This window comes from Neodiprion virginianus, chromosome 2 (assembly GCF_021901495.1).
Source record: "Neodiprion virginianus isolate iyNeoVirg1 chromosome 2, iyNeoVirg1.1, whole genome shotgun sequence".
NCBI classification, from domain to species: domain Eukaryota; kingdom Metazoa; phylum Arthropoda; class Insecta; order Hymenoptera; family Diprionidae; genus Neodiprion; species Neodiprion virginianus.
In genome coordinates, this window is record NC_060878.1 from 23,088,830 (window position 1) to 23,116,018 (window position 27,189).

The 27,189-nt window shown below is 39.7% G+C and overlaps 1 protein-coding gene and 1 long non-coding RNA gene across 8 annotated transcripts in view; one reads left to right on the forward strand and one right to left on the reverse strand.

The window, feature by feature from the left end:
- Positions 1 to 10,178: 10,178 nt before the first annotated feature.
- The window catches only part of LOC124298781 (V-type proton ATPase 116 kDa subunit a1-like), an 86,045-nt gene continuing 69,034 nt past the window's right edge, over positions 10,179 to 27,189 (reverse strand). For 6 of the 7 annotated variants that reach the window (XM_046751256.1, XM_046751258.1, XM_046751261.1 and 3 more), the window contains 4 exons: positions 24,188 to 24,312; positions 23,488 to 23,729; positions 21,595 to 21,992; positions 18,775 to 20,938 (listed from right to left, as the gene is read on the reverse strand). In XM_046751256.1, coding sequence (XP_046607212.1) covers positions 20,842 to 20,938; positions 21,595 to 21,992; positions 23,488 to 23,729; positions 24,188 to 24,312 — 862 coding nt within the window. In that variant the 3' untranslated portion in view covers positions 18,775 to 20,841. Of the gene's footprint in view, positions 10,240 to 18,774; positions 20,939 to 21,594; positions 21,993 to 23,487; positions 23,730 to 24,187; positions 24,313 to 27,189 lie in introns of those variants that run through there. The other variant, XM_046751262.1, reaches the window with a different exon arrangement.
- LOC124298783 (uncharacterized) lies at positions 24,306 to 25,371 on the forward strand. The gene is made up of 3 exons (XR_006906880.1): positions 24,306 to 24,400; positions 24,534 to 24,900; positions 25,248 to 25,371. It is a non-coding gene; the product is annotated as an uncharacterized LOC124298783 (long non-coding RNA).

The following is a 27,189-nucleotide window of genomic DNA, read 5'->3' on the forward strand; positions in this document are numbered from 1 at the left end:
TTACATTAGTACCTGTAAAACAACTATTAATTTTATGTGACAAGCCCGGAATAAAAGGAAACCGGCAGTACTTGATGAAATTCGTAGGACGAACTCCACCAACCCCACCATTTGCTTTATTCTCTTTAAACTTAATGATAGCTGCACGAACAAACGATCTTGGGTAACTGTTATTAGTTAACAACATCTCAATTTTTTGATAATTGTCCTCATGATACTCCTCGCTGCTAAGTCTAAACATTCTATCCAGTAAACCATGAATCATTCCCACTTTCTGTGACATTGGGTGGTTGGAACAGAAATTCAAAATTCTTCCTGAACTAGTTGGTTTGGTGTACCAATTAGTCTTCAAATGGTTGTTAGATCTTTCAACCATGATATCTAGGAATGGAATACAACTATTCTGTTCCACTTCCATGGTGAACTGGATATTCTCTTCAAAGCTATTAAACAACTCCAAGACTCTGTTTAATTCCGTCTCAGGGACTGCAGCGATAGTATCATCTACGTACAATTTAATAAACGCAATGTTAAACGGGAGGACCGTAATTATTTGTTGTAACACATAATTCATAACAATATTGGCCAACACCGGACTAGCTGGATTGCCCATACTACAACCTTCAACCTGTCTATACAACACCCCATTATACGTAAAATAACTGGTTTCAAAACAAAACTCTATAAGTTTAATAAGCAAATGTTTAGGAACTTTAACTAAATGTTTGATGTTGTCCCAAGATTCATTAATGACCTTCAATACTAAATCCTTACGGATATTTGTAAACAACGAGACTACGTCAAGTGATATCAATCTATAATCACTATGTAATTCAACGTCTCTGATAAAATCAACGAATTGAAAAGAATTTAATAAATTAAAACTAAAAGTATCCACAACCGGTGTCAAAATTTCATGTACAACTCGCGACAACTTATAGCTAGGAGATTGTATGCAACTCACTACCGGACGTAACTTGCAAGTTGGTTTGTGCGTCTTACGTAATCCATATATCCGTGGTGCTCGAGTATAGCTCGACCGAAGGTTCTTCTCTTCAGCTTCGTCAATCACACCCGAAGATGCTAGCTCCGCCACCAGGTTATTGGCTCTTTTTTGGTACGTGAGAGTTGGATCTCTATGAAGAGGTAGGTAAGTTGTCCTGTCACTAATTAGTGCGCTCATCTCTCTCTCGTACTCTTCTCGGAACATGATGACAGTTGAGTTCCCCTTGTCTGATCTTGATACCACTAAATCTTCATTTTCTCTCAAAAACTTTTTTGTAACGATTAAATCTTTATTTAACATCAGACGGTCTTCAGAACGTGATTGTCCCTTACAAAAATTGGATAAAATGTTGATACTTTTAGATCTCAGATTTTCTTTCACTGCGGATAAGTCAGCCTCATTACAATTGTCTAACTTTACTGCACTGATGCAATACTCTAGATCTTTAATAACTTCAGGAACTATAGTGATCTTATTTTGGATCTGTAGCCCAAAGTTTGGCTCCAGGCTTAGCGTTCTGTAAACTTGTTTGGGGAGTTCTCTATTAGTGTAATTAAAAACACATTTGTTTGCATCCGGTAACCTGATGCCATTTAAACGTTGTTGTACCAACTCCTCCAACTTCTTCATGTTAACCTCTTTAATCCTCGTGAAGATTTTTGAAAACCTCACCTTGTTCACAGATTTACAATTGTCAAACAAGGGCTGTGGTATTAAACTCTTCAGTTGGTTACATATCTCTCCCAGCTCTTCATTCACTTTCTGTAGCTTCCAAATAGTAATTTTAATTTTGTGTATAAAATAAAATCACTATACACTAAGTTAAAGGATCCAGTGCAGCAGGATCAAAGAGCAGGTGTAGTGTACAAGATCCCGTGCTCTTGTGGACTTTGTTATGTGGGTCAAACCAAACAGTATTTAAAAAATAGGATTTACCAACATAGGAATAGCTGTAGGAATGTTAAAATCTTGACTTCGACTCGGGTCATGGGTTTGATTTTGACAAAGCGAAGATATTAGATTTAGAGAATAACTGGTTAAAAAGATCGGTTAGCGAAATGGTTTGGATTAAACTTAATGACACGGTAAACAAGCGTACTGACACCCAAAATCTGAGTGCAATGTACAACGAGATTTTATCGGTTTATAACGATTATCTTGGTGACGCACGTTAGTTTTACTTTATTTTGAATGTTTAGACTATTTTAATGTATTTAATTTCTGTTTTGACTCAGATATTGTAGAAATGTTTTAGAGTATTGTTTTGAATTCCCGCGGCGGTGAATGTGGGAAACAAGGGCGCTTCACTCGCTTACTGTTTCCTCATTTATGTATATTTTGAGGTTGACTGCGGTCGACAGTTTATTTACATGTACAAGTCGGTTCTGTTAGCTGCGTTCTTTTTAATTAATAAATTTTTGAATTTTGTTAATTATCTATGAGGAGCTAATGAAGTTGTATAAGAAGATTTATATTGTTACGCTTATAAATTGAGGTAAATTTATTTGCTATTAATTGTATAATCTGGTTATATGTATTATGCGTCGTGTTTTAAAATATTTTGTATTTATATGTATGTTTATAGACGCCTGAAGAAGGCCAAATAAAATGGTCGAAACGTTGCGGAATCAATGATTTGCGTTTATCAATAGTCCAAGTTCCTGTTAATTCCTGTTGTTTGTATGATATATCATGGACGTTAATATAATGAATAATGATAATAATACATAATAATCTGAACCGCAGTAGGACAGCAGACATGCTACTACCACAGATAGCAGACGAACACGACGCCGACATTCTAATTCTGTGCGAGCCGTACAGGGTGCGACAAACGCAGGATTGGATTACGAACGAGACCAAGACAGCGGCTATCTGGGTGAGGGGCGCTGCCCGAGCAAACCGCTCGTGGCGTCGGGAACGACTACGTCTGGGCTAGGGTGGGCGCTGTCACTTACGTCAGCGTCTACCTGACCCCAAACTGCGCTGCGGCGGAGTTCCGGACGAAGGTTGCGCTCCTCGAGAACGGACTCAGGGACCTGCCCGGGGACCTCGTGGTCGCGGGGGACCTCAACGCGAGGGCGGTCGAGTGGGGCATGACGGCAACGAACAGACGCGGACGGCTGCTGCTGGAGATGGCCGCAAGGCTGGACCTAGTGGTGGCAAACACAGGAGACGTACCAACGTACAGACGGCCGGGATTTGAAGACTCCATCCCGGACGTAACGATGACGACGGACAGAACTCTGCCACGGATAGGGCGGTGGCGGGTGCTCGAGGGCTACACGGCCAGCGATCATCAGTACATCGCCTTCGAAGTGGCAGGAGAGACAAGGATGACACGGACGAGGACCCGGCACCCCCCGCGGTGGAACGTAGACAAACTCGACGTACTGAAGTTCTCGGCGGAGCTGGCGGCAGCGCCGGCCCCAATTACCGACGTCCCCCCAGAGCTGACTGGCCGGCAAAGGGCGGAAAGACTAGCGGACGAGACGGCCAAACTGACGACTCGGCTGTGCGACAACACAATGCCAAAACGACGGTACGGACGTAACAGACCACCACAATACTGGTGGACGGACGAGATAGCCGAGCTGCGGAAGAGTTGCCTGGCAAAACGACGACGGGTTACGAGGGCTGGAGGGAGACCCGAAAGGGAAACCCTTCAGGCCGAGTACAAGACTGAACGGAAATGACTGACGTACGCCATCAGAGCGAGCAAGACGCGATGCTGGAAGAAGCTCTGCGAGGAGGTGGACCGCGACCCCTGGGGTGCCGGTTACAAGATTGTGACCGGTAGGCTGGGGGCTCGGATCCCACCAGAACTCAAGGATGCTGAAACCGCACAACGGGTCGTCGACGGACTGTTCCCGACGCACCCGACGCGTACGGACGCTACAGACGACGACGAGACGGCGGCGCCCCTCGTCTTCACCGCCAAGGAACTCGTCGGAGCGACCAAAGCAATGAAGAGGGGTAAGGCGCCAGGACCGGACGGGGTACCGGCGGAGGTTCTTCGGCTGATGGCGAGCCTGAGGCCGGAGATACTTCTCGACCTCTACAACACGTGCCTTACGACAGGGACATTCAGCGACCGGTGGAAGGTGGCGAGGTTGGTCCTTATCCCAAAGGGTAAGGGTGACCCCAGCACGCCGTCGGCCTACCGGCCGCTGAGCTTACTGGACACGACAGGGAAACTGTACGAACAGCTTCTGCGACCACGACTTACGGACGCGATACAGGACGGCGGAGGCCTCTCTGACCAGCAGTTCGGCTTCCGGAGGGGTCGATCAACGATTGGAGCAATCCAAGAGGTGGTTGACTCCTTCCGGTCGACAGACAGACATTGCCACGCTGCGCGACCCGTCGCGCTGCTGGTGACACTTGACGTTAAGAACGCCTTCAACTCGGCCAGATGGGTGGATATCCTAGGGTCGCTGGGAGGCGACTTCGGGGTCCCGCCTTACTTGCTCCGAGTTGTTGAAGACTACCTTCGGAACAGACGACTGACGTACGAAACGACCGAAGGCCAAGTGACGCGACAGATTACCGCGGGGGTCGCTCAAGGTTCCATACTAGGACCCGACTTCTGGAACGGGATATACGACAGCCTGCTCAGACTGGAGCTCCCACTCGGCGTTCGCCTGGTCGCTTACGCCGACGACGTGGCGGCAGTAATAGTCGAGCGAACTCCAGATCTGGCACAATACGCACTGAACCAGACGATGAGACGAGTCGGACGGTGGATGACTGATCACGGACTGCAACTCGCGACGGAAAAGACAGAACTGGTGCTTCTCACCAGGAGACGAATACCGACGACATTACGCATGACGGTCGGGACGGACGAGATCGAGACCAGAGGAGAAGTCAAGTACCTGGGGGTGACCCTGGATACGAAGATGACCTTCTGGCCTCACATACGACGAACGGCTCAGAAGGCGGCTGAAAGGATAGCATTCCTAAGCCGCCTGATGGCAAACACGAACGGACCGAGACCAGGGAAACGGAGACTTTTGATGTCGACGGTGAACTCGATCCTCCTCTACGGTGCGGAGATCTGGGCAGACTCCCTGAAGACTGAGAAATACTGTCACGCAATGACGACGGTACAGAGACGAAGCGCGTTGAGGATCGCTTGTTCCTATCGGACGGTCTCAGCACAGGCCGTTCTGGTGGTGGCAGGCGTGATTCCCATAGACCTTCTCGCGTTCGAGCGCAAGAGGGTCTACGGAAGAGACGCGGACGTGACCCAACGGGACGCGGCAACGACGGAAAGAGACGCGACGATACAGACATGGCAGGAACGGTGGACGGAAGAAACAACGGGAAACTGGACGAGACGACTCATTAAGGACCTGAGACCGTGGATCCAGAGGGGATTTGGAGATGTGAATTTTTACGTCACCCAGCTTCTGACGGGCCACGGCTACTTCAGACGCTACCTACACAACCTGAACTGAGTACGGACGCCCAACTGTACGTACTGCGGACACAAACGAGACGATGCGGAACACACGTTCTTCGAATGTGACCGCTGGACAGAACTGCGACAGAGACTGGAGACGGTCGTGGGAGGCATCACTCCCGACAACATTGTCGGGGTGATGCTCCATAGTACAGAAAGGTGGCAACTTGTTGCCACCTACACAGAGACAATCCTACGACGTAAGAACGCGGACGGCTGCCTGACGTAACGTAACTGACGGACTGCCTGCACGGGACGGACGGACGGACAGACTGACGAGACACACACCGACAGAGCTCGCAGCTAGAAGTAATATCACCATAGTCCCTGGCTGGGAGCGTTGCACAGGAGGTGGCGGTTTAGTGGGTAGGCCACCCTGGAGTCCCACATCCGCGCTAGCCCGTATGACTGGCGCGAATCCGTAACTTGGATTCCGCAACTCCTCGGAAAAAAAAAAAATAATAATAATAATAATAATAACAGCAATAAATAAATCTCCGTACATGCATAGATAACGATCTGGCAAAAATACCGAATCAATCAAACGATACTAGACGAGCACGAGATCAAAATCAAGACGTGGAAATGCAAACAATAAACGGTATTACAAATAGCACGAGCATTTTACTAAATTAAAATACCATATTAAAATTTCTCGGAAGAATCCCCAAACAAAAAGATCAAGAACAACATCGAACCAAATTTCACCAACGTTATGTAACCAAGATAAACGACGCTATATTTAAAAAAATTCACAGCTAAACCTGAAAATAATCTATAACTAACTTACAAACTATTTGGAGGGGAAATGAAATTTAATACATAGACACAATCAAATATGATATATAACGGGTTGATATATAACCCTTTGTTTTTATTTTAAAACATTCAAAAAAAGTCATTAGGGGAGATGTTTAGTAATTCGGGTGGTAAACCGCCCACAATGCCTCCGGCGCGTGCCACGCCGGGTGATCCCAATCCTCGAAGGAGCAGCGTTGCCCTCACCACCCATCGATCAGCCATCTGATGCCGGAGAAGTCTAAGAAATCGTCACCCTGCCATCGGCAGATAGCTAGCCTTCGAAAATATGCAATTTCGCTTCGAATTTCCGCCCCACCTTGGCGGCGTTTCTTAAAATCCTTTATACTGACCCTCCCTAGGGACTCTAGAGTCCTCGGCAGATACTGTAAACAAGTATAAATAACCAAATTTAAATCAAAATGCTACACAAACACTTCGAATAAAAAGAGCGAAAACTATGTGCCGCAGAACACTATCATGAACAATGAACAATAAATCAAAATGAAGAATTCCCAAAACTTGAATACTTTTTCTTTGCACACATAAACACAAATAATTAAACGATTCGAAAACTCTTAAACATATTACGATAAAAACATTTATAATGAGCAAGATGATGAAACTTGGTACTTACAGAAATCTTCTCTAACTCGATAACCATTTTTGTTCTTTTCTAACTATGTACTTTTATAACTCGTCAACTAAGTGAAGTTTGAAAAATGGATACAAATTTTCACGCAGCGACGCGATTTCAATTTCTTTGCCTCAGCTTTACGGACACTTTCTGTACGCGGAGATAGTCCTCCTTGCCTATATCATCCATAGCTCTAACCCGACCTAACCCAGCGGAGTAAAAGCTAACCTGACCTAAGACGGTAGGACTTGACCTAACGTAATCTAACTTGACCCAAGACACTACAACCCAACCTAATATAAACCTATCCTAATCCAAGACTGTCCAACCTAACCTAAATTGATAAAATACTTTCTGAAATGATTTATTCGATCAAGCCTGATCGCTAGCTTCGATAGTTCAATGATTCTTCAGCAATTCGCGGTTGGCGCGATGGCCTCGAGGTTTCTAGAACCTAACCTACGTCAACGTTACTCCAACTTGACATAACCTAACTTGACCCAAGACACTACAACCCAACCTAATATAGCCTATCCCAACCCAAGACTGTACAACCTAGCCAACCTAATATAACCTAATCTTTCGCAGGTTTCCCGGTATCATGAAAAGACTTCCGTTTCCTCTATAGACGGGGAAGCTCTGGGTAACATTCGCTCATTTTCCTTGTTCTGTCGTCTACTGGTTCTCACTTTGTTACACGTACTACTTCGCATGCAATATGGGTAATGTAACCGGGCTTATTCATGTTTGAAAATACAAATTCAGTAGATTCTAGCGGAGCTGTTGAGAGTGCAGTATGCATCCCAACATTTTCCAATCCGCATTGTTGTAGTACGATGACATTATGTAAAGTAATAATTTGATTTCTGACAGATCTTGTAAGACAGATTAATTTAGAATTAACGTATGTAAAGATATTCATGTTCCTGACCGTTATAAACATTAACACGATTCACAATTCCATCAGTTTTACACAATTCATCAACCCTATTGGATACGCAATTTTTATTAAAATCCGTAGCATCAACTTTTCCCCGTAAAATTACACTGCTGCCAATAAATAAGGAAAAATATATCTCATTCACGAATGCGTTGATGGAAAAATAATGCGTTTGAGATTCATCGATTCGTTTTGATTTTTATGGCTAGCAGCATCGATAAACTTTCCACATATTTCAATGATGCAGATAAACGCACAAGGTGTGAATTCTGCAATAACCAGACTCAGTTCAGTTTGATGACTGGCAACGACGTTTTCCCCATGAATACGTTGATTGTTGGGAGAAGCTCGATGAAACTCAGCAACCTGCACAGAAGCATTTCTACTCACACGTATGTAATGCAGATATTTCAAACAGCGGTTACGAGCATGCTAAAAATGTTTGGGAAGAATTCCATTTAACGCCAATGGAGGACTATAGAGATTGATAAATGCAAAGACGGTGATCTGACCAGATGTCTCAAAACATATGATTTAGATCCGTTGCACTACTACACAGTGCCGGGACTTGGTTTCGACGCTATGCTCAAATACACGGGAGTAAATTTACAATATTCTAATCGACACTTTAGGGCCAATAAAAGGTTTATGGGGAAAGATTTTGATCCTAGTTACGTGGAATCGTATCTCATGTATTTTGACGTAAGCAATCTATACGGTTCGTTCGAGTGGTGGCATAATCCTATCGATATATCAACTCACTCGGACGATCCACCGATCGGGTACATCCTGAACCGATGGATATCCAAATATCCTATAGAGCTTCACAAGGATCATAAAGATTTTACCTCTTTTGTCTCGAGCATTTCACACCTCGCGTTCTGATGAAGGATGGGAACAATGGAAAAATTATGACCGAATTCATCGGGGATACAAGTAAAACTGGGCACATTTACCATCAAAGTGAGCAAACGTGTCAAGCATGCTGAAAGTGCAACGTTGAACACCATCACGTTTAACGATTATAAGCATCGCATGGGGAGGCTTACAAAGAGTTGGTCCATACCACAATGCCTCATACTTAGTAAAAAACATGAAGTTAGTCCCATTGTACTGAAAAATTGACGTTGAGTTGGCAAGACTGTAATATGCAACTGGTACCTGGACAAACGGGCGCAATACCTTGAGGGGTTTACCACCACCCCCACAATAAACTAACCATATGATAGAACTGTGGACATAGTACTGCTGTAAGGATAACCATTAATCAAACAGAGACATTTCGTCATCAATACGTTAGATCAATGTGAAACTGCACACATTTACCACCACGGATGAGGATGAAACGGAGATATGGCAACGATGTTAAAGTGAGTAAGCGTGTCAACGATGTAAAACTTCAACGATAAATAGCATCACGTTTAATGATTATAAGAACCGTCTGAGGGGCTCACCAAAAGTTGACCCACCCCACAGTGTTTAATACGTAGTGAAAAAAAAAATGAGAAAACAAAACACAAAATTAGCTCTACTGTACGGGAATAATTGACGCTGAGCTGGTAAGACGGTAATATGCAACTGATACCTGGGCAAACAGGCACCAGACTTCGGAGGGTGTGCTGCAACCCCGCAATAAACTAGCCGTAGGATAGAACTGAGAGCATAGGACCGTTGTAAATATATGCGTTTGACACCCAGGGCGATCCTTCATGAAGCGGAGACGTTTCGTCAGCAATACGATACTGAGCAGATCGAAGTTTCAAAATTCGAATACCATGTAAATTCATGTATTCGTCAATTATTTATTTATTTATTACTAATATATTGAGCAATTATTCATATTTATTCGTTTACCACGAGAAAAGTTCTCAGAAAATGAAAAAAAGTTTCCAGAAAACGAAAAAGTTTCCCGAAAACTTTTTTCCCATTTGATTAACACTTAAAAAAAGTTTTCAAAAAATGAAAAATAGTTCTTCAGAAAATAAAATGAAAAATAATCGTATGGAAAAATTATAGATTATTATTACTATTACTATTATTACTACTATTATTATTATTATTATTATTATTATTGTTGTTATTATTATTAATAATAATATTATTATTTGAAGGCCTTCGGACAGGGCAGGCGATGGTGGAGGTGCCCCTTGCTACCAGAGTCCAGCGCTATCGACGACGAGGCCGCCTGCAGCCCCTCTCCACCCCAGTCGATCGGAGATCGGAGATAATAATTTCGTCGGTAAAATGTTTGCCATCTAACAAAAAAAAAATGTGTAATGTCTGCTCATCCGACGGTGAAAAAATCAAAATGACTGCTCATCTCACGAAGCAAAAAATCCCATTATCAAACTGTCTGACGTTGAAAAAATTGAAAATGGCCGCTCATCCGACTAATCAATAATCGAAATGACCCCTCATCTGACTAAGCAAAAATCAAAATCTATGCACATCTGACTAAGCAAATAATTCATTGTCAAACTGTCTGTCGGTAAGATCGGGTGAAAATACTGGTGGCGCCATCTATGGTAACGCTGCAGTTGGTAACAATTTTGTGGGTAAGGCTCACCATCGCGGTGGTAACATACCGACTGTCGGTAAGGAATCGGGATACGCTGCCAGTACGCCGCCATTTTGTGGTCCACAACTGTCGTATATACACTACTAATCTGTTCTTACACCTTGTCGAGTAACCCAAGCCTGAGGTAGCAGAACACCTTCATCCGTACGCTTCGACATCTGTCACGATGGTGATACGCCTTTGCCTGATGTAGAAATATTGAGCAGCTCAGCAATTAAATGCTTGAATTTGGCGCTCTGAGCGTTTCGCATAGGCTCGAAGGCGCTCTAGTACTTTCTGTGAGCATTCATTGCGAGAAGGATATTGCTTTGATTCTCCTTGTCGTTGTGGGTAACGTGAGCGCTGTAGTGCATCTTTTTAAACAGCAGCTTCAGCAGTCCCCGAGTTTTCGGATAAAGCGTACCGCCTATGCGAACGGAATCGCGCTCGAAGCTTATCGGTGAGTCACCAACCATCAGCCCGGCAGTAGAAAGACTCCGTACCCCGTACACGGTATCCAACTCGTGCTGTCTTCGTTTATCGTTGAGGATCTCAAGGTATTCATTTTCTGATCTCTTTGTTCTTTGTTCTGATCAGTTTGATTCTCTTTCTCTGCAGTTTCAAAAGAATCTCCTGCTTCCATTTCGTTCTTCGGCTCACCCTTCGTTTCAGTTTCGAGTTCTTCCTTCACCTCTTCCTTGACAAGTTTCATGTCTCGAGAAACATTGACTAATTCCTGCAGCGGGGTTACCACAGGTTTGAAGACATCCTTCATTGTTTCCTGCAGCGACTCTTTTGCCGTCTTGAGGATTCTGTGCTTACGACGAATTACGGCAGCTTGGTCGATTGTATCTCGAACCTCATCTGGAACGTGACTGGCTGGATTTTCTATAAATGCATCGTTTATAATAATTTTCTCTCAGTCGCAGAGCGGATATGATTGTGCACACACGTGATCGTAAGCGATCCTCAAAAAAGCGATCAAGTGGGAAAGGTTTGGTAAATAGCATTATCAACAAACTCCCGATCGAGTTGCATGTTCCCGGTTACGAATACTGCGGTCCTGATACGAAGTTGATAAAAAGACTCGCGAGAGGCAATTCCGGTATCAATCCTCTCGATGCAGCGTGTAAGGAATACGATATAGCGTATTCGAAAAATCGTGAGAATCTTGAAGCTAGAAGCGTCGCGGATAAAATATTAGCCGAAAAAGCCTGGAAACGGGTTCTCGCAAAGGACGCAAATTTGGGTGAGAAGGCAGCCGCTTGGGCTGTAGCTAACACGATGAAGGTGAAAACAAAGTTAGGCATGGGGTGTCGAAAACCAAAGAACGTTTCCTTGAATAAAATCATACGAGCGGCAAAACAGTCTGTGATTCGGAGCTACAACGCGAAAACAAGCATTAAGTCTGCACTCAAAGGTGCTAGAGAAGCTGCGAAAAAAGAATGCGGTAAACATAATGTCCGATCACCGCGCGTTCTACCGGTACCCTCAAAAGTTGGCGGATGTCTACCTTTTCTCATACCTATTTTTGCCGGTCTCAGCGCTACGGGTGCGAGAGCGGGGGTTGCTGCGGGTATAGCAGTAACTGTAAACGATGCGAGCGCGGCTAAACGAGAATTGGAGGAAAGCAAACGACATAACAAAACGATGGAAGCGATCGCCTTAGGTAAAGGTCTCCATCTCAAACCTTATAGAAAGGGTTTCGTTCTTCATTTTTCAAAAAACTAAGCGTGGAGCTACCACGCCGAGCGTTGACCAACTAGGATTTGCTTAAGTATGCAAAAATCATGAAAATCCCATACTTCCAAGGTGTCTTCATGCGTAACAAAATGCCCAAAACCGAACCGCGTAAAAACGAGACAGCTGTAGTCAATCTCGACGACGAAGATGGTCCTAGGACACACTGGGTTGCATATAAGAAACGCGGCAACGATGTAGTTTACTTCGACAGTTTTGGTCATCTTCAACTTCCGTTAGACCTCGTGAAATATCTCGGTGTTGGTACCGTTAAGTACAACGATGAAAGGTATCAGGATTACGGTCCATCCGATTGCGGACACTTGTGTCTGAAATTTCTAAGCGATGAGTTATATAAACATGACACGCAATTTAATAACGTCAGTCGAGCACTTGCAGTCATGGATGATTCGTTTACATTAACGATATCGGGAACGTCTTCGATTCTCGAAGCGCAATATTTTCCTTTGATCGAACTTGCTCTAAACAAAAATTATGTGCTCGGTCTCGTTGATCTGTTAACCTTCAATTCCATTCCCAACGTTGATGTCGGTCACAATAAAATATACGTAGCCGATAAGGTAGTCACTATATCCACTGGCAGCTACAAAATTGAGGATGTTCAAGAATATGTTCAAGACGCGTTAAAAAATATCAACATTGAAATCAGCATAAAGCCTCACAACAATACGTTATGTAACGAAATCAAATGTAACCATATCGTAAATTTAGAACCTGACGATTCTATTGGTCAGCTTCTCGGATTTACACCGCGCGTATTGGTAGCTAACCAAACTCGCCATTCGGATATGCCTGTAGCTATTCTCAAGGTCAACGCGTTGCGAGTCGAATGCAGCATTACAACGAGTGCCTACGTCCACGAGCGCAAAGTGCATACTATTCACGAATTTTTCCCTATCGTTCCGCCGAGATATAAGATCGTGGAAGTGCCGTCGCACGTCATTTATCTTCCGATCACCGTCAAGACCATAGATCACGTACAGCTTCGGTTAGTCGATCAAGACTGAGACCTGGTTAATTTTCACGGAGAAGTTATAACTGTGAGACTGCACATCAAATCGCAATAAAATATGGGTATTGTATATAACAGATTGTCCAAAAAGAGTTATATTAATCATTCAGCATGTCCCGATCAAGTCAGTCATCGATCGATTCCCGAACCACTAACACGTCGAAACGTGGAATTCCTGATGGCTTTGGGTCTAAAGCTGACACATTTTGGAAAAGGAATTTCCGACAAATGAAACTGCGACTCTGCTGTTTCGTTGCCTGCTACGTACCATGGAGGAGGAAATCTTGAGCATTCAAACACCTGTCGTCTTTGACGAATCAATCGCCCAACAAGAAATACACGCACACAAACCATACGCATCGTCAACTTTCAACAACAAAGATGAGATTCGAATCACCGCTTAGCATCAGGATTTATGCGTATTACCGAGCAAGAGTTCGCTGCATTTCTCTGGAATATCGGACGGCACTGCAGCGGCGATCACAATTTTAGTCAATAACGCCATCTGCCATTTGTTCGAAGATGTATGGTACGAACTAAACGCTGTAGAGATTGATGAATCTAAAAACGTTGGTCTGACCAGCCTGCTGTAAGGTTTCGCTTTGCTCAACCCTGGTCAAAGTTGGCTCATGGAAAATGCTGGATGGCTCGATGCTTAGGAAACGAAAAAATTAACTGATGCCGATGGCAACTTTGATGTAGTTATTCCCTTGAGCATGATATTGGGCTTCGCTGAAGACTATCGCAAGATCATCGTTAACGCGAAACACGAGCTGATTCTTTCAAGATGAAAAAGTGATTTAAATGCCATCGTTCGAAATCAAGACGAAGACTTTAGAATCGTGATCGATCAGGTGGAATCGTTAGTACCCTAAGTGAAGCTGTCGGATCAATGAAAAATCGCACTGTTGAATTTCATTGAGAAAGATACACCTGTCTCCATGAGCTTCCGCAGTTGGGAGTTGTACGAATATCCTTTGCTACCGGCAACCACGAAACACGTTTGGACTGTGAAAACATCCACCCGTTTGGAAAAACCGCGATTTGTCATGCTCGGTTTTCAAACGAATCGAAAAAACAATGCCGGCAAAAATGCCAGCCAGGTAACCTTCAAGGGTTTGCGTCTGGGATGCGCGGATAGGCGGCTTGGTCGGTAAAGAAGGTGTTTGTACTCAGAACCGGCTTTGTATATCTATTGTAGTTTGGTGCAGAAATCATTTCTACGAGGGAAATGGCATGTATATTTTTTATCGGAGGACAACGGTTTCAAGGGGTGAAAAGATCCTGCAACATCGGCCCCCAACAGGATGATTTCTTGATACGCTGGGTGCATTCCAATGAAACCAAAGCTGAAATGTTTCTGTTGATGAATGAAATATTCCAGCGTTGGTTTTATCCAAATACATGAAGCGTTTCTATGGGAATCTCAGAAAACACCCCATTGGGTGTTAGTCATTTTCGGATGTCGTTTTCACCCTTTCAAACCGTTTTTCTGCTGATGAAAAAAGACCCATGCAAAAAGACTTTGAGTTTTCCAAGTCCTATACAATATACAAGAGTTGTAACGAAATTGGCGGGGGACACCAAACTGATGTTCGTTTACACCCAGAAACTTGAAAAGTTTACAACAGAAGCCTGATTAATGACCTCTTCATTACTGACAATAAGAAAAACTCTATAAACCTGATCTATAATGTTTCTTCCAGTGAAAATACATAACTACGATTTGATTTCAGATATTTTCAACCTCTTTTCCACCAACGTAGTCTGTTGTTAAAATTTCTCGAGAGATTCAGCCACCATTGCGGAACAAGATATCAATCTATAACCCTTTCCCCAAGGTATTATTGAGCATACATCATAGTCTAACCACGAGTCTGGGAAAATACTCTCTATAATAATTTTGATGAAAACTTTCAAAAGAAGGTGGATTCCCCCTTTTGGTAGGGCTTTAAGAATTGAATTAGAGATCAGATCTGAATACCGGTTTTCTGGTTTACTAAGGATTAGAGTAACGTTCTGGAAAGCAGTTTGAATCATACTATATGCCATCGAAGAAGAAACGGTAAATTTTTCCATATTAAACTTCTTTCGAACGCTTTTATGGCACCCCATATGTTACGAGTATCCATTTGTGGACTCAGAGAAATGCAAAATTTTTTGAATGCTTCATTTTTTATTTTATTCGATAAGATTTAAGTTTCCTTCTCAATTGCAATATAATTATCATACTTTTACTTCGAAGTACTATCTCTAAATACTTCAGCTGCGTATCTCTTTCTCTGCATCACCTGAGACCAATCCTTACTCCACTATGGAGCTGTCGGTGGAGAGGCTCGCCTATTGCCTATTATGTGAGTTATGAGTGAAAGGTAGGCTTTATACATTTCAACAACACTATCACGATTATCAAAATTAGCATTACTGATTTCATGACTCCCACTTTTGTGATCGACAATTTATGGGATCCTAAGTTTTCATGAAGTTAGTGATTACTTACCCTAATAACACAGCTGAACACAAAGAAAATAATTTTCTATCGCCGTGATTATTTCGGTGAATTTTGGTGTTTTAGAACGAAGAATTTAAGGATAAAATCATGGTTATATTAGATTAGTTCTAGTTTTTATGCTATTATTGTATTGTAACGGAAGGAGAATCTAATATAATGATGATTTTATTCGTAAATTATATGTTCTCAAACACCACAATTCACAGAAACTTTTTCTGTTGAACTTTTTAGTATCTTTTCGATAAATTTTAGAGATTGAACAAAACATCGGATTTTTCATCCAAATATTGCTTTTTTGGATCGTACATGAAAATGTCGATAAAATAAAAAACTAGAGCCAATTTCTAAAAATTATGCTTACTTCTAGGCGTGTTGACATCAAATCTTTCTAAGACCGTCCAAATGTCAAGGGTAAAAAAACCACTGTTGATCAATGTTATCACAACAAAAAAAAGGAGTTCAATATGCACAATCTTAAACAGAATGAGAAAAATATTATATCAGATAGTCATTGTCGTCTTTACTAGCGCACCTCTGCAAGGTACGATATACCACCTATAATATATGATATAGTGTTGTCATTATTTTATGTAACGTGGATTAGAATAAATAAATAATTGAGTTTTTCCATATTTTCTTCCTATTTTCTTAGCAATTGGTTCCATGACGATCAGAACGCCGTTTTTAGAATACTTGAGGTCCAATAAATCTAGGAAGTGTCGTATGAATAGATTCTAGGAAAAAAAATTTTTGTTCTGAAAATCACGAAAAAAGTAAAGCTAACCCTTCGGATTGTTGGTAGAAAGTTGGGGGATTTTGAAAAATCCTGGGAACAATTCTTTGACGCACTATATCAACATGATTTTGCGACAGAAATCGATTGCGGGCAGTCCGAATAAGCTGCGAGCAACGGACGAGGAGTGACTAGAGATGTAAGTGGTAAACGTGAACGATAAATTTACCGTATTTTTACCATCACAAACTGGTAACATGACTGCGAATAAAATTACCACATTGGTTACATCATAAAATATACAAATCCTTAATCTAAGAAAAATATTCCAAGAAAAAAAACAGAAGAATTTTAAGAATTATCTTTTTATATATATAGTTATATTTTTATAATAAGACTATAATACATAATAAACGGGTTGAATTTTATCCCAAGCATTTTTCAAACTTCTCGTAAAGTCCCTTAGTCGTGGATATGGACCTCGTGGCGCGTGAAATTCTTTCTTCACGTGAAAAAAAGATGTTTTTTGGATATTTTTGGTATTTTCTTTAACTTTGCTGATGTTTTACAAAATTTAAACATGAAAATTTTGTTATGAAAACTGTGAGAGCTGTTTCTGCGATTTTTAAACAATACCTAAATTTCGTTATTAGAACTCATTTTTGAAGCAAAGTATCAACTTTGGGGTGAATTCCATCCAGTATAACCATTATGCGATTCTACTGAGGCGTGATCTAACTAGGATCAATTAAGCAGAATACGAAAAATATTATATCAGATAATCATTGTCGTAGTTATAGTAAGTATAGTTCAAGTTCCGGCTTGCGTACAAGCGCAACGGACCTCTGCATATATAATGTATGATATTGTATTGTTACGGTTTCATGTAACCTGGTATGAAATGAATAAATAATTTAATTTTCTCCATATTTTTTGCATTTTGTCAACTGTTAGTCCCATGACTATGAAACCGCCTTTTTGGAATACTTGACGTCTGATTAGTCTAGGAAGAGTCGTATGAATAGATTCAAAGATGAAAAGTTTTCTACTAAAAAGTCTTGAAAAGAGTAATCCCTTTGGATTTTTGCTCAAAATTTTGACGATTGAAATAATGTTGAAATCGACTTTGTGATGCACTATATCCACTGCTGGATAATGTTTGAAATGGTTTCATTTAAAAATACGCATTTAAAATATAAATAGCATTTTGCATGTAACATTTTAAATGTTTTCAAATCAACCATTTACATTTACCCATTTAAATTGTCGAAATTTTGCCAATATAAGAGAATAAAATCAATTCTGTGATGCACTATATCAACGCAATGTCGCAAGAGAAATTGATTGCGTACAGTCCAAATACGCCATCAGCTACTTCATCTCGCTTCTTCATTACTCCAATTTTTCACATTTCCAATTAACAATCCCAAATTATTAAATTGTGTTAACACCAATTGTAAAATGGTTGTACTGATTCAGAAACCTTCGGGAGCGTGCGCACAACTCACCAAAGTTTCAGCATAATCGGATGAATGCACTCATCTGTATACTTTTCGAGATGAGTAAATTACCCCAGAGAACATGACGTGATCTCCAAAGTCGTGTTCGTGAGATACGACTGGTTAAAAAATTATATTGTGTTATTTTCCAGACGTCTATAAATAAAACAACATATATTCACGCGAGTATATCTGGCGAGTGCTTCGTCTTTTATTTTTCTCTTGTTCCTTTCTCTCGCTTCTCCTTTTTTGCTCTCAGGGTTGCCAACCCCAGAACACTACATATTGCAATGACTGGTTTTTGTGATAAAATTTGATATTGGAAATGCTTTCGTTTGAAATTCTTAAATTTGATTTCATTCGTCGTGTTGATAAGTGTACTCGACTGCTGATGTGAAACATAACGCGTTCAAATCTACGAATGTCAAACAAAAATACTCTTGTAGTTGAATTTTTGCCAAACACAACAATGGGGACGTGCGATGGAAATGGATAACACGGTTTCAACTTACAGAATTTCAAACGAAAGTAGTTCCAACATCAAATTTTATAACTGAAGCTAGTTACAAGAACATTACAAGACGTTTTGTTAACTGGTCGTATCTTGCGAACGCGACTTCGGACACCACATGTTCTTTGGGTTAATTTACTCATCTCGACTGATTCTATAATATAACCTGGGCAGTTTGGCCACTTGATTCTGGGACACCCTGTAGAGGCCAGTGGGTATACCTATATTACTTAATAAACACAATTGTAGCACATTCGTTCGTATGAAATCCATTTCACATACTTGACAACTGAAATAGGATGAAATGTAAGGACTGAGCAATAAGTAAGGGTACACGCAATAACTTCAACAATATGATATGATTTAATATATGATGTAATACAATATTACACGATTTCGGTACTAATAAAATATATATCACGACAATTTTGATTGGTTCACCCGTCGACAATTTATAGCGACGCAGTTGGTAGAAGAATAAAAATCATTTGTTACCTTTTCAATAGAATCAAAATTCTTTTCCGGATAGATTTGCTAGAGAATTGAAAATGCTTTGTACTTACTCTCTTAATCGAACGTCCATATGTACAGTAACCATTTGATATATTAAATAGATATTAATGTTAATTACATTTGGAATGAATACATAACAATAGTTGTGCGCTGGAAGACCTGTTTCTCTTTCTCTCCCTATCTCTGCCCATCTCTTGTTTTTCAATTTCCTATAACCGCGTAGCGCATTTATAATCACAATGGTAATTGAATTCTGCATAAAATTATTTCCATTCAAAGGTCAGTGAGACAAAGAGAAACCTAGAGTGCCGGCTGTAAGGCATTTTTTCGTTAAATATAGTAATGAACTGAGGTAATTGTATAAGTTTCGGTGGAAGTATTCACAAATTCGATACACAAGTTCAAGTATTGCTTAAAAATGCGGTTATTAAGGCCGTACGTCAGTTTTGAATCACAATAGGGAACTTGCATGCATCTGAAATCTCTATATTCCTCTATTGAACTCGAAAGTAGGATGAAAAATAATGAATTTCCCAAGACAGTTTCTTTTTTCGAGCAACATTAACGCTGCAATAATTTTTTCTTTTACACTAATTTTTCTTGGTAAATCTGAACCGGCAACCATTTTGCTCGACCCCTCTATCAGCGCCGCCAGGTGACACGTTCGGGCACTATGTTCGGCTGTAAACACCGTCTGCTCCGAGCAAGCCGGAATCCTAACCTGCAATTTAATATTTGAAGCTCTGAAGCATGGTCGGCGTTGTCAAAATTGTATTTATCTCTGTAAATAACAATTAGTTTGGTTAAAATAAAAAGACAACTATGGATCCATCAGCTCCGCGACCAAATTTAGATTGGTACATGTATTGTTTTGTACCATCGTGTAAAAATACAAGTTCAACTCCAGAAAAGATATTTATCCGAGTGCCAATTAATGTATTAAAACGGAAGGCTTGGTGCGATGCAAACTACATTTACATGGTGTATAATAAAGTTAGGATTCCGGCTTGCTCGAAGCAGACAGTGTTTACAGCCGAGCATAGTTCCCGAACGTGACACCTGGCAGCGCTGATAGAGGGGTCCAGCAAAATGGCTGCCGATTCAAATTTGCCGAGAAAATTGAGAGGACAAATAATTATTATGGCTCGTAAAAAAATACTGTCTTAGGGAATTCATTATTGTTCATTCTACTTTCGAATAAAACTAAATTAAAAAACATGCAGTTCCCTATTCTCATTTCAGTTAATGTCTACAAATATAATACCAATACCCATCCTGATACAGAGTGACGAGAAAAGCCAAAGTATTGGCATTTTTCATGGCCCGTGCATCTGTCATATATCCTTTATGAAATATACAGTAAACTTTGAGTTAATTTTTGAAAAGAGCCATGTATGTGCGCCCTACAATCATGAAACTACGAAATCATCGTCTGAAATGAGTGCCGCACGCAGGTGACGTACGGCCCTAAAGCCAATTACAGGTCTCAATAAAGACTCAATATCATACAGTGTGTTGTTTAGAATAAAATACAATCAAGCACTTCAATTTTTAAAACACTTCTTCAAAGCAATTTGTATAATTTTGTTCCAGTTCTGTTGAAGAGCTACGTATACAAGAGTGACTCACTTGGAAATAATTATTCTGTTAACTCGATAGGCACTGATGGTTTATGAGAGATCAAAAATCGTTAAAAAATAAGGTGTATATGTTGTAAATAAAATATCTCTCGATAACTGCTTGTGCTTTTCGAATCGTTCCAGCATATACAGTGTAATACGATTGGGCTATGTGTGATTCAAACTTTCTTGTACGAAAATATGAGTTGCAATATCTGTAATATGTTTACAGCATACTCATTGCACGTTACATATGTATACATATAATAATTTATTTAGTCTTCAGCATCCTCGGCCTCAAAAATTGTCTTGAAGCAGAACGGCTGGAAAATGTATCCGTCTCCTGTGTAAAATTTGCTCATGAACTCCACCCTGTAAAGATATTAATCGAATTAATTCACTCGTTTAGCAAACTCTACTTATTTCACACCTATTTTTTCCCAAATTATTTTCAAATATAAGATTTACGCACTTTTTAACGAAAAATTAATTTCCCAACTTAAAAAAGTGTTAAAGCGTAAAAAAATTCAATTTTTTCCTAATTTTTGGAACAGATATGATACTTGCAGAAAATAAAAAAACAAATGACATTTACTGTGTGACCTAGTGAACGTTGATGACTAAATTACGTCAAAGTGATTAGTAGTTAGCAAACAGTTTCTCTATGTGAAGATCCATAGTCACCAGATCATAATCAAGTCGGCCTGAAGCAAATACATGATAATCTTTTGGATTCTTATTATACACTGCTACGCAATACTAAAATGAATGTGTTTTTATATTTTTTTTTTGTGGGGCAATACAAAATTAATAAATCACAAAGAACTATTGGCAAAACGATAAAAAATTCTGGAATAAAACATTGTCCACATTACAGAAATCTGGTTTGCTGATTCGTCAAAACTTGTCCGTTGGCAATAATTAAAATTCAGACAGATTTGATGTAAGAATAATTTTTCAGAAAGCAGTTGATGTAAAAATACCTTTCTAAACCCGAAGCATCAATAGTTTGAGGCAGATAAACTTACCAATGAAGTCGAAGGGTGTGAAGGAAAGCAGATAAACCTTCCATCATGACAAGAATTGCCAGTGTAAAGAGCGCCCATGCTCCAAAGGCAAAGAATAGTATGACGGATTTGACATACTCTCCTTCCTCAGCTCCCAGTCCTTGGCGTAAAACCATCTCCCACAACACCTCGGACAGCTGAGCATGAGCCAGCGACAAAGCCCATAATCGAAGATACGAGGCTGTGTGTGATACTGTCGAGAGGACATACTCGATCGTGTGGATGCCTTGGTGAATCATTATTTCACTAAATGCCTCATCCTCGACACTATGACCACCGCCATGCTCGCTAACGGTGTTTGACGGACTCGCGATGCCTCCTGGCTGGAGCTCAATATCCTGTGACGGAATCCCGTTACTCTGCGATAAAAATTGAAACAATCCTAATTACAAGGCTATTCCACACTAGTTATCAAATAAAAGTATGGACAGTAATGCAAAATTTTTATTCTGCTGAATCTGTTTTGTGAGTTCGAAACTTAAAATCAAAATAATATTCTTGATCACTTGTAGATGAATCACATCTCTTTATATTCCAATGAGTGGTTAATTAACTATTTTTTGACTTACAATAGCTACTTCATTTTTTAAAATTATATTTAATATAACTTTAATTTCAAGTCAAACTCCACTACTTGTCTTAATTACCTTTTTATTATGACATGTATGGAAGGGCTATCTAGCTTGTTTATCAATCGACGAAACAGATTAATAAATATCGTTAGCAATTAATATGAGGTCAAACCCATCCGAATCGGATCAAAAATACCAGAGTTTAATAATATTACACCATGCAACTTCCAATTATAAAACCTTTTCTCGAATTTCTGACATCTCGATTAGATTGTATTTCTCCAATTTGCTCAGATTACAAGCATTTCAGATGTCCTAATGATGAAAACTTTTCTCAAAATTTTTAATGACTTAACTGATTTAGATGGTACTGAAGGACCATTTATCATTAAACTGCATCCGAGGTGTAATCAATTTTTTTTTTTTTTATGAACGAAAGCAATAGGAATAGCCAGATATGGAAATATATAATGCAGACTGGATCAGATTATGAAATTACGTTAAAATTCAAACAGAAAGAAATGAAGAGAAACTGAATCCAAAGAAACATATTCAAAACTATAAAACGATTGAATGAGTTAATTTTCGTGGCATGACACTCGTTTTTTTGCAAAATGAGCAAAATTATTTAAGTAAAGTCCGAGCTATCGCCCACCCCCTCCGATTTGGCTGATTTTTTGTGGTCATGTTACCCACCTAGGGAGTAGTCATAAAACAAAATATTAGGTCTCGGAAAACTATATTGGCTGAGCAAGACCCATTTTTCGTTTTGTTTTCTCACATTTCTGAGTTGAATTTGGGAATTTTTGATTGCGCAGACGTTTTTTGTACGAAGTGGCAGAAAGCGGTTTTCAAGTGTAAAACTGACCAAGGAACAAGAATATGGCCACAAATTTGACCCACGACAAACACCCATAGTTATAATGGCCAAAAACCCTCAAAATTGACCAAAAAGTCCCAAATCATGGGGAAACGGTAAAAACATCTGTTTTACTATCTGATGCGGCCATCTTGTACTGAAAGAACCAACTAATCCAATGAGCACGTGCCCAGATATTTAGGGTGAGCCATTTAGGAAAGGCGCGCCTTGAGAATTGGAGGTTTCTTTTTTTTTTTTGTCAAAAATGTGAATTCAAATCCGAAATTGGGATTGGTTGACATGGCGTCGAATCTATTTTAATACGTTAACTAGGAATTTTCAATGAATATGTTACAGCAAGCTTTAACAATGTTGTTTTTTTGGATACTTTATTACTGTATCAGCAAAATTGACTATACTTACGACAACGGGGGAAGCACTTTGGTTCTTTTTTCTAGTGGTAATGATGTATAATGGTTTGCCAAAAAGCATCACAGGGACGCAGGCTAAGGCACCAAAGACGCAGACGTATTGGACAGTGCCTTGACCGGTGAACATGAATTCTGAACAACCCTCGGTCGTATCGCTACTCGATGACATAAGCATCATGTTGATGAACGTAATCAATACCGATGGCGCACAAGTAGAACCCCTGCTAAAGTCATCTAAACATGAATAGTAACATATTCTAAATGCCTGCTTTCGCAATTTGTTGGTATATTGGCTTACTAATAATCACTACCAACACCCGTTATATCCGATAAGACATTTTCTTATAGGCTTATGTGGGGCAAGGGAGGCGAGGGATTAGTGACCATCATTATGCATCTGCAGTTGATTTATGAAGTTCAATATCAACACTTGCATTTGTGCAAGCAACAAGGAAAACTGCAGAAAAGTTGGAACCTCAGCTTGCAGATTCGGTGCTTGAATAACGTGACTTGTCTTATAATGTTAGAGAGTTATCGGTCAGTTCCTCATCGCCACACTTCGGATTTCAAATTAAGTGCTCCCGTTCCGCAGTCTCCCATGCTATACATGACGCTACTGCGGCCGGTTAAAAATTTTTTTTTTTTTTCTAATTAATTCTAGTTACATAATCTTGTCACAAGTTTTGCCTTACCATTGGTTGCAGCGTATAAGATCCACTTCATGACTATCAGGCAAACCATATAAAAGAAGAGCAGCATAAGGAACACTAGCTGTGGCAAGAACTCCAACAATATACTAGCGTATTTCTTGAAGTGGCTGTTGAATTAGAAAACGTTGATATTGAAGCTTGGGTGTTTAATACTGATGAAATTTAATGGCAAGACATGTAGACGACGAATCAATGGTAAAATTCTTTGAAGCATAGTTGATGTTTTGTATTAAGAGGGGAGCCTGCTTTAGAGGCTTCAAAAAATCTATTTTTTTTTTTACATAAATATCTTCCCAAACTATCCAAGAATGTGTTTCTAAAATTTCAGACGCAAATTCCAAATATTTTCGGAGTTACAGAAGAAATAGTGAGCAAGCGTCGACCAGGTATACGAGCGGCCGGATCGCTCGGAGTACGTATTATAATCCAAAGGGACTAACGGTCGTTCGAGACACTATTGACTGTTCGTAGAAGGTTATTATAGAGCTATCGTAGGGATAAAAGCACGTATTATAACGGTATATATGAACTGGCTGCGTCGGTTTGAGCAAAGCTACCACAGCATTTAGGTTCAGTTTCGATTTGTCTTTCGGCACGTGAACATCTTGAAATCATGCAGAGCTATTCAAAAGTGCGCAAATCTTCAAGTGAACGTAGTGGAAAGCCACGGAAGCGCAGATTAGCATATTAATGCGGTAAGTTCAAGAAAATTACGATTTTTTATATACGAAAACTTTGACGCACGATTTCTCCGTTTTTCATTTTTACGATTTTTCCTAATTGGCGGGAAAGATAGGAAAAAAACTAAACGTCCTATCGAAACGAGACAAATTGCATTGTACTCGGGATTAAATTCTCTTCTAGTTGAACCTAAAAAACCTTAAGAAAGTTAAGATTAACCCACTTATTAAACAATCTAAAGTGAATTTTTTTTTTAATTTGCGAAAAATTGTTGAATTTTTCACTTTTTGTTGAATTTTCTTGGTTGAACTAGAAGCTATACTATTGAGAAGTAAAAATTTTTTCGGGTTCTTTGTTTCAGATGGAAATTGCGACCTGCACCTTTCCCGCCGCACGAAAAATGCACACTCGAGACGCCTCGGTGAAATGCTTGTACCAGGTATAACATGACATATATCTTAATGAAAAAATTTAAGAAGACTGCTGAAATATATAATAATAAAACCTGAAAGTTTCGTTTCAATCGGATATTTCTTTCCTTCCCAAAAAAATCCTTGAAAAAATCGATTTTGCGAAGCCTCTAAAGCAGGCTCTCCCTTAAGAATGACCAAGTTTAATTGATTGCTAATTAAATCGATTATTTTTTCCGGATCAATCGAGTATAAGTGATTATTTTTCAAACTCAATTAATTGACCGACTCGATTATGTTTCTTCACAGTCGGTTTTTATTTTTTACTCCCGTGAACGATGCAATACAATATCAATTTATGTGATTAAAGTATTAATTATTATCATTTTATCACTTACCGAGTACCTACTTGATATAATAATGAATACTTTCACCCGAAATTGAAAAATATTTTGAACGAAGATAGAAATCGTCAAAAAAACTTTTCCGCTATTAAGACTGCATACTGAAATTTACGAAATTTAGTTTTGATAATATGAAATTTCAGTGTGTGGTCTTAATAACGGAAAAGTTTTTTGATAATTTATAGTTTCATTAAAAATGTTTTCAAATTCCAGGTGAAAATATTCATTACTATAACAAATAGGTAAGTAAGAATATGACAATAATTAATACTTTAATCACATTAATTGATATTCTATTGCGTCGTTCATGGGAGTCAAAAATAAAACTAATTGTGAAAAAAAATAATTGAGTTGGTCGATTGATCGAGTTCGAAAATTAATCGATTATACTCGATTAATCTGAATAAATGGTCGATTTAATCGAAAATCGATTATTTATGATACTTCTTATTTCATATGCACTGTTTAAAAAAATACGAAATAATCGATTAATCGATTAATATTTACCAATTTAACCGAGTCGTGTTAGATTATTTTTTTGGACTTGATTAACCGATGCATTGATTATTTTTAGCTTAGTGGCCATCGCTAATTTGCATACCTCACAAACACAATCTAGACAACACACATGTTGCAAAGTCATCGTTTACACGTCTTTACAAATACGTCGTTTAGGTAAAGCAAAATGACACAGGAAAGCTGTCCACCTTGGACAGTTTTAAGTCCTGTATTTTGATATGTCGAAAAGATATCTTAAAAACGTTCTCAGGCCGTCTTTTTTACAGATTTTCTCACTGTCAAATGGATCTATATCTGGAATACCACAGATCGTGTAATGCACAGTGCCCACATAAAGAGTCTGATAGCCATCTTAATTAGCACACATTTTTTTATTTGGTTCACTGCGATCTACGAATCATTCATCGAGAACATGAGCAAGTGTCATTAGGACATGTCTCTTTCGTTCAGTAGTTAGTCAACGAATACCAACAGACGTTCCCAACCCTGTCATAGTTCACTGCTGATACCTGACCTTTATTATTTTATGTGGTCATGTGCTCACTTGAAACAATTGAGAATTAGCTGCTTTGTTGTTAGCATACTTTTTTAGCCTAGATCTTTACGAAAAAATACTGTGTTATACATTTGACCGTGCATTCAACGAACTTGATGATCTATTATATATTACATTGTGTTCGGCTGTGTTAAGAAATCGCTTTGACAGAAAATAATTGTCTTCAAAATATTAAGCAAATAATATTTTAAAGAGGATGTTAAGCCGTTCAGCACAATGTGTCTTCAAAATACCTTTTCTTTGACAGCTAAAAGATGTCAGAAAATGTTGCATATGCCGTCTTTTCGACATTTTTTAAGCATCTTTCAGACATCTTTTAGGTAAAACTGAAAGATGTCTTTCCGGATTATAGGGCGTCTCTTCGACATTCTTTACATGGCACGTGTGTTATCTTGGAAGGTATTGCTTCTCTCA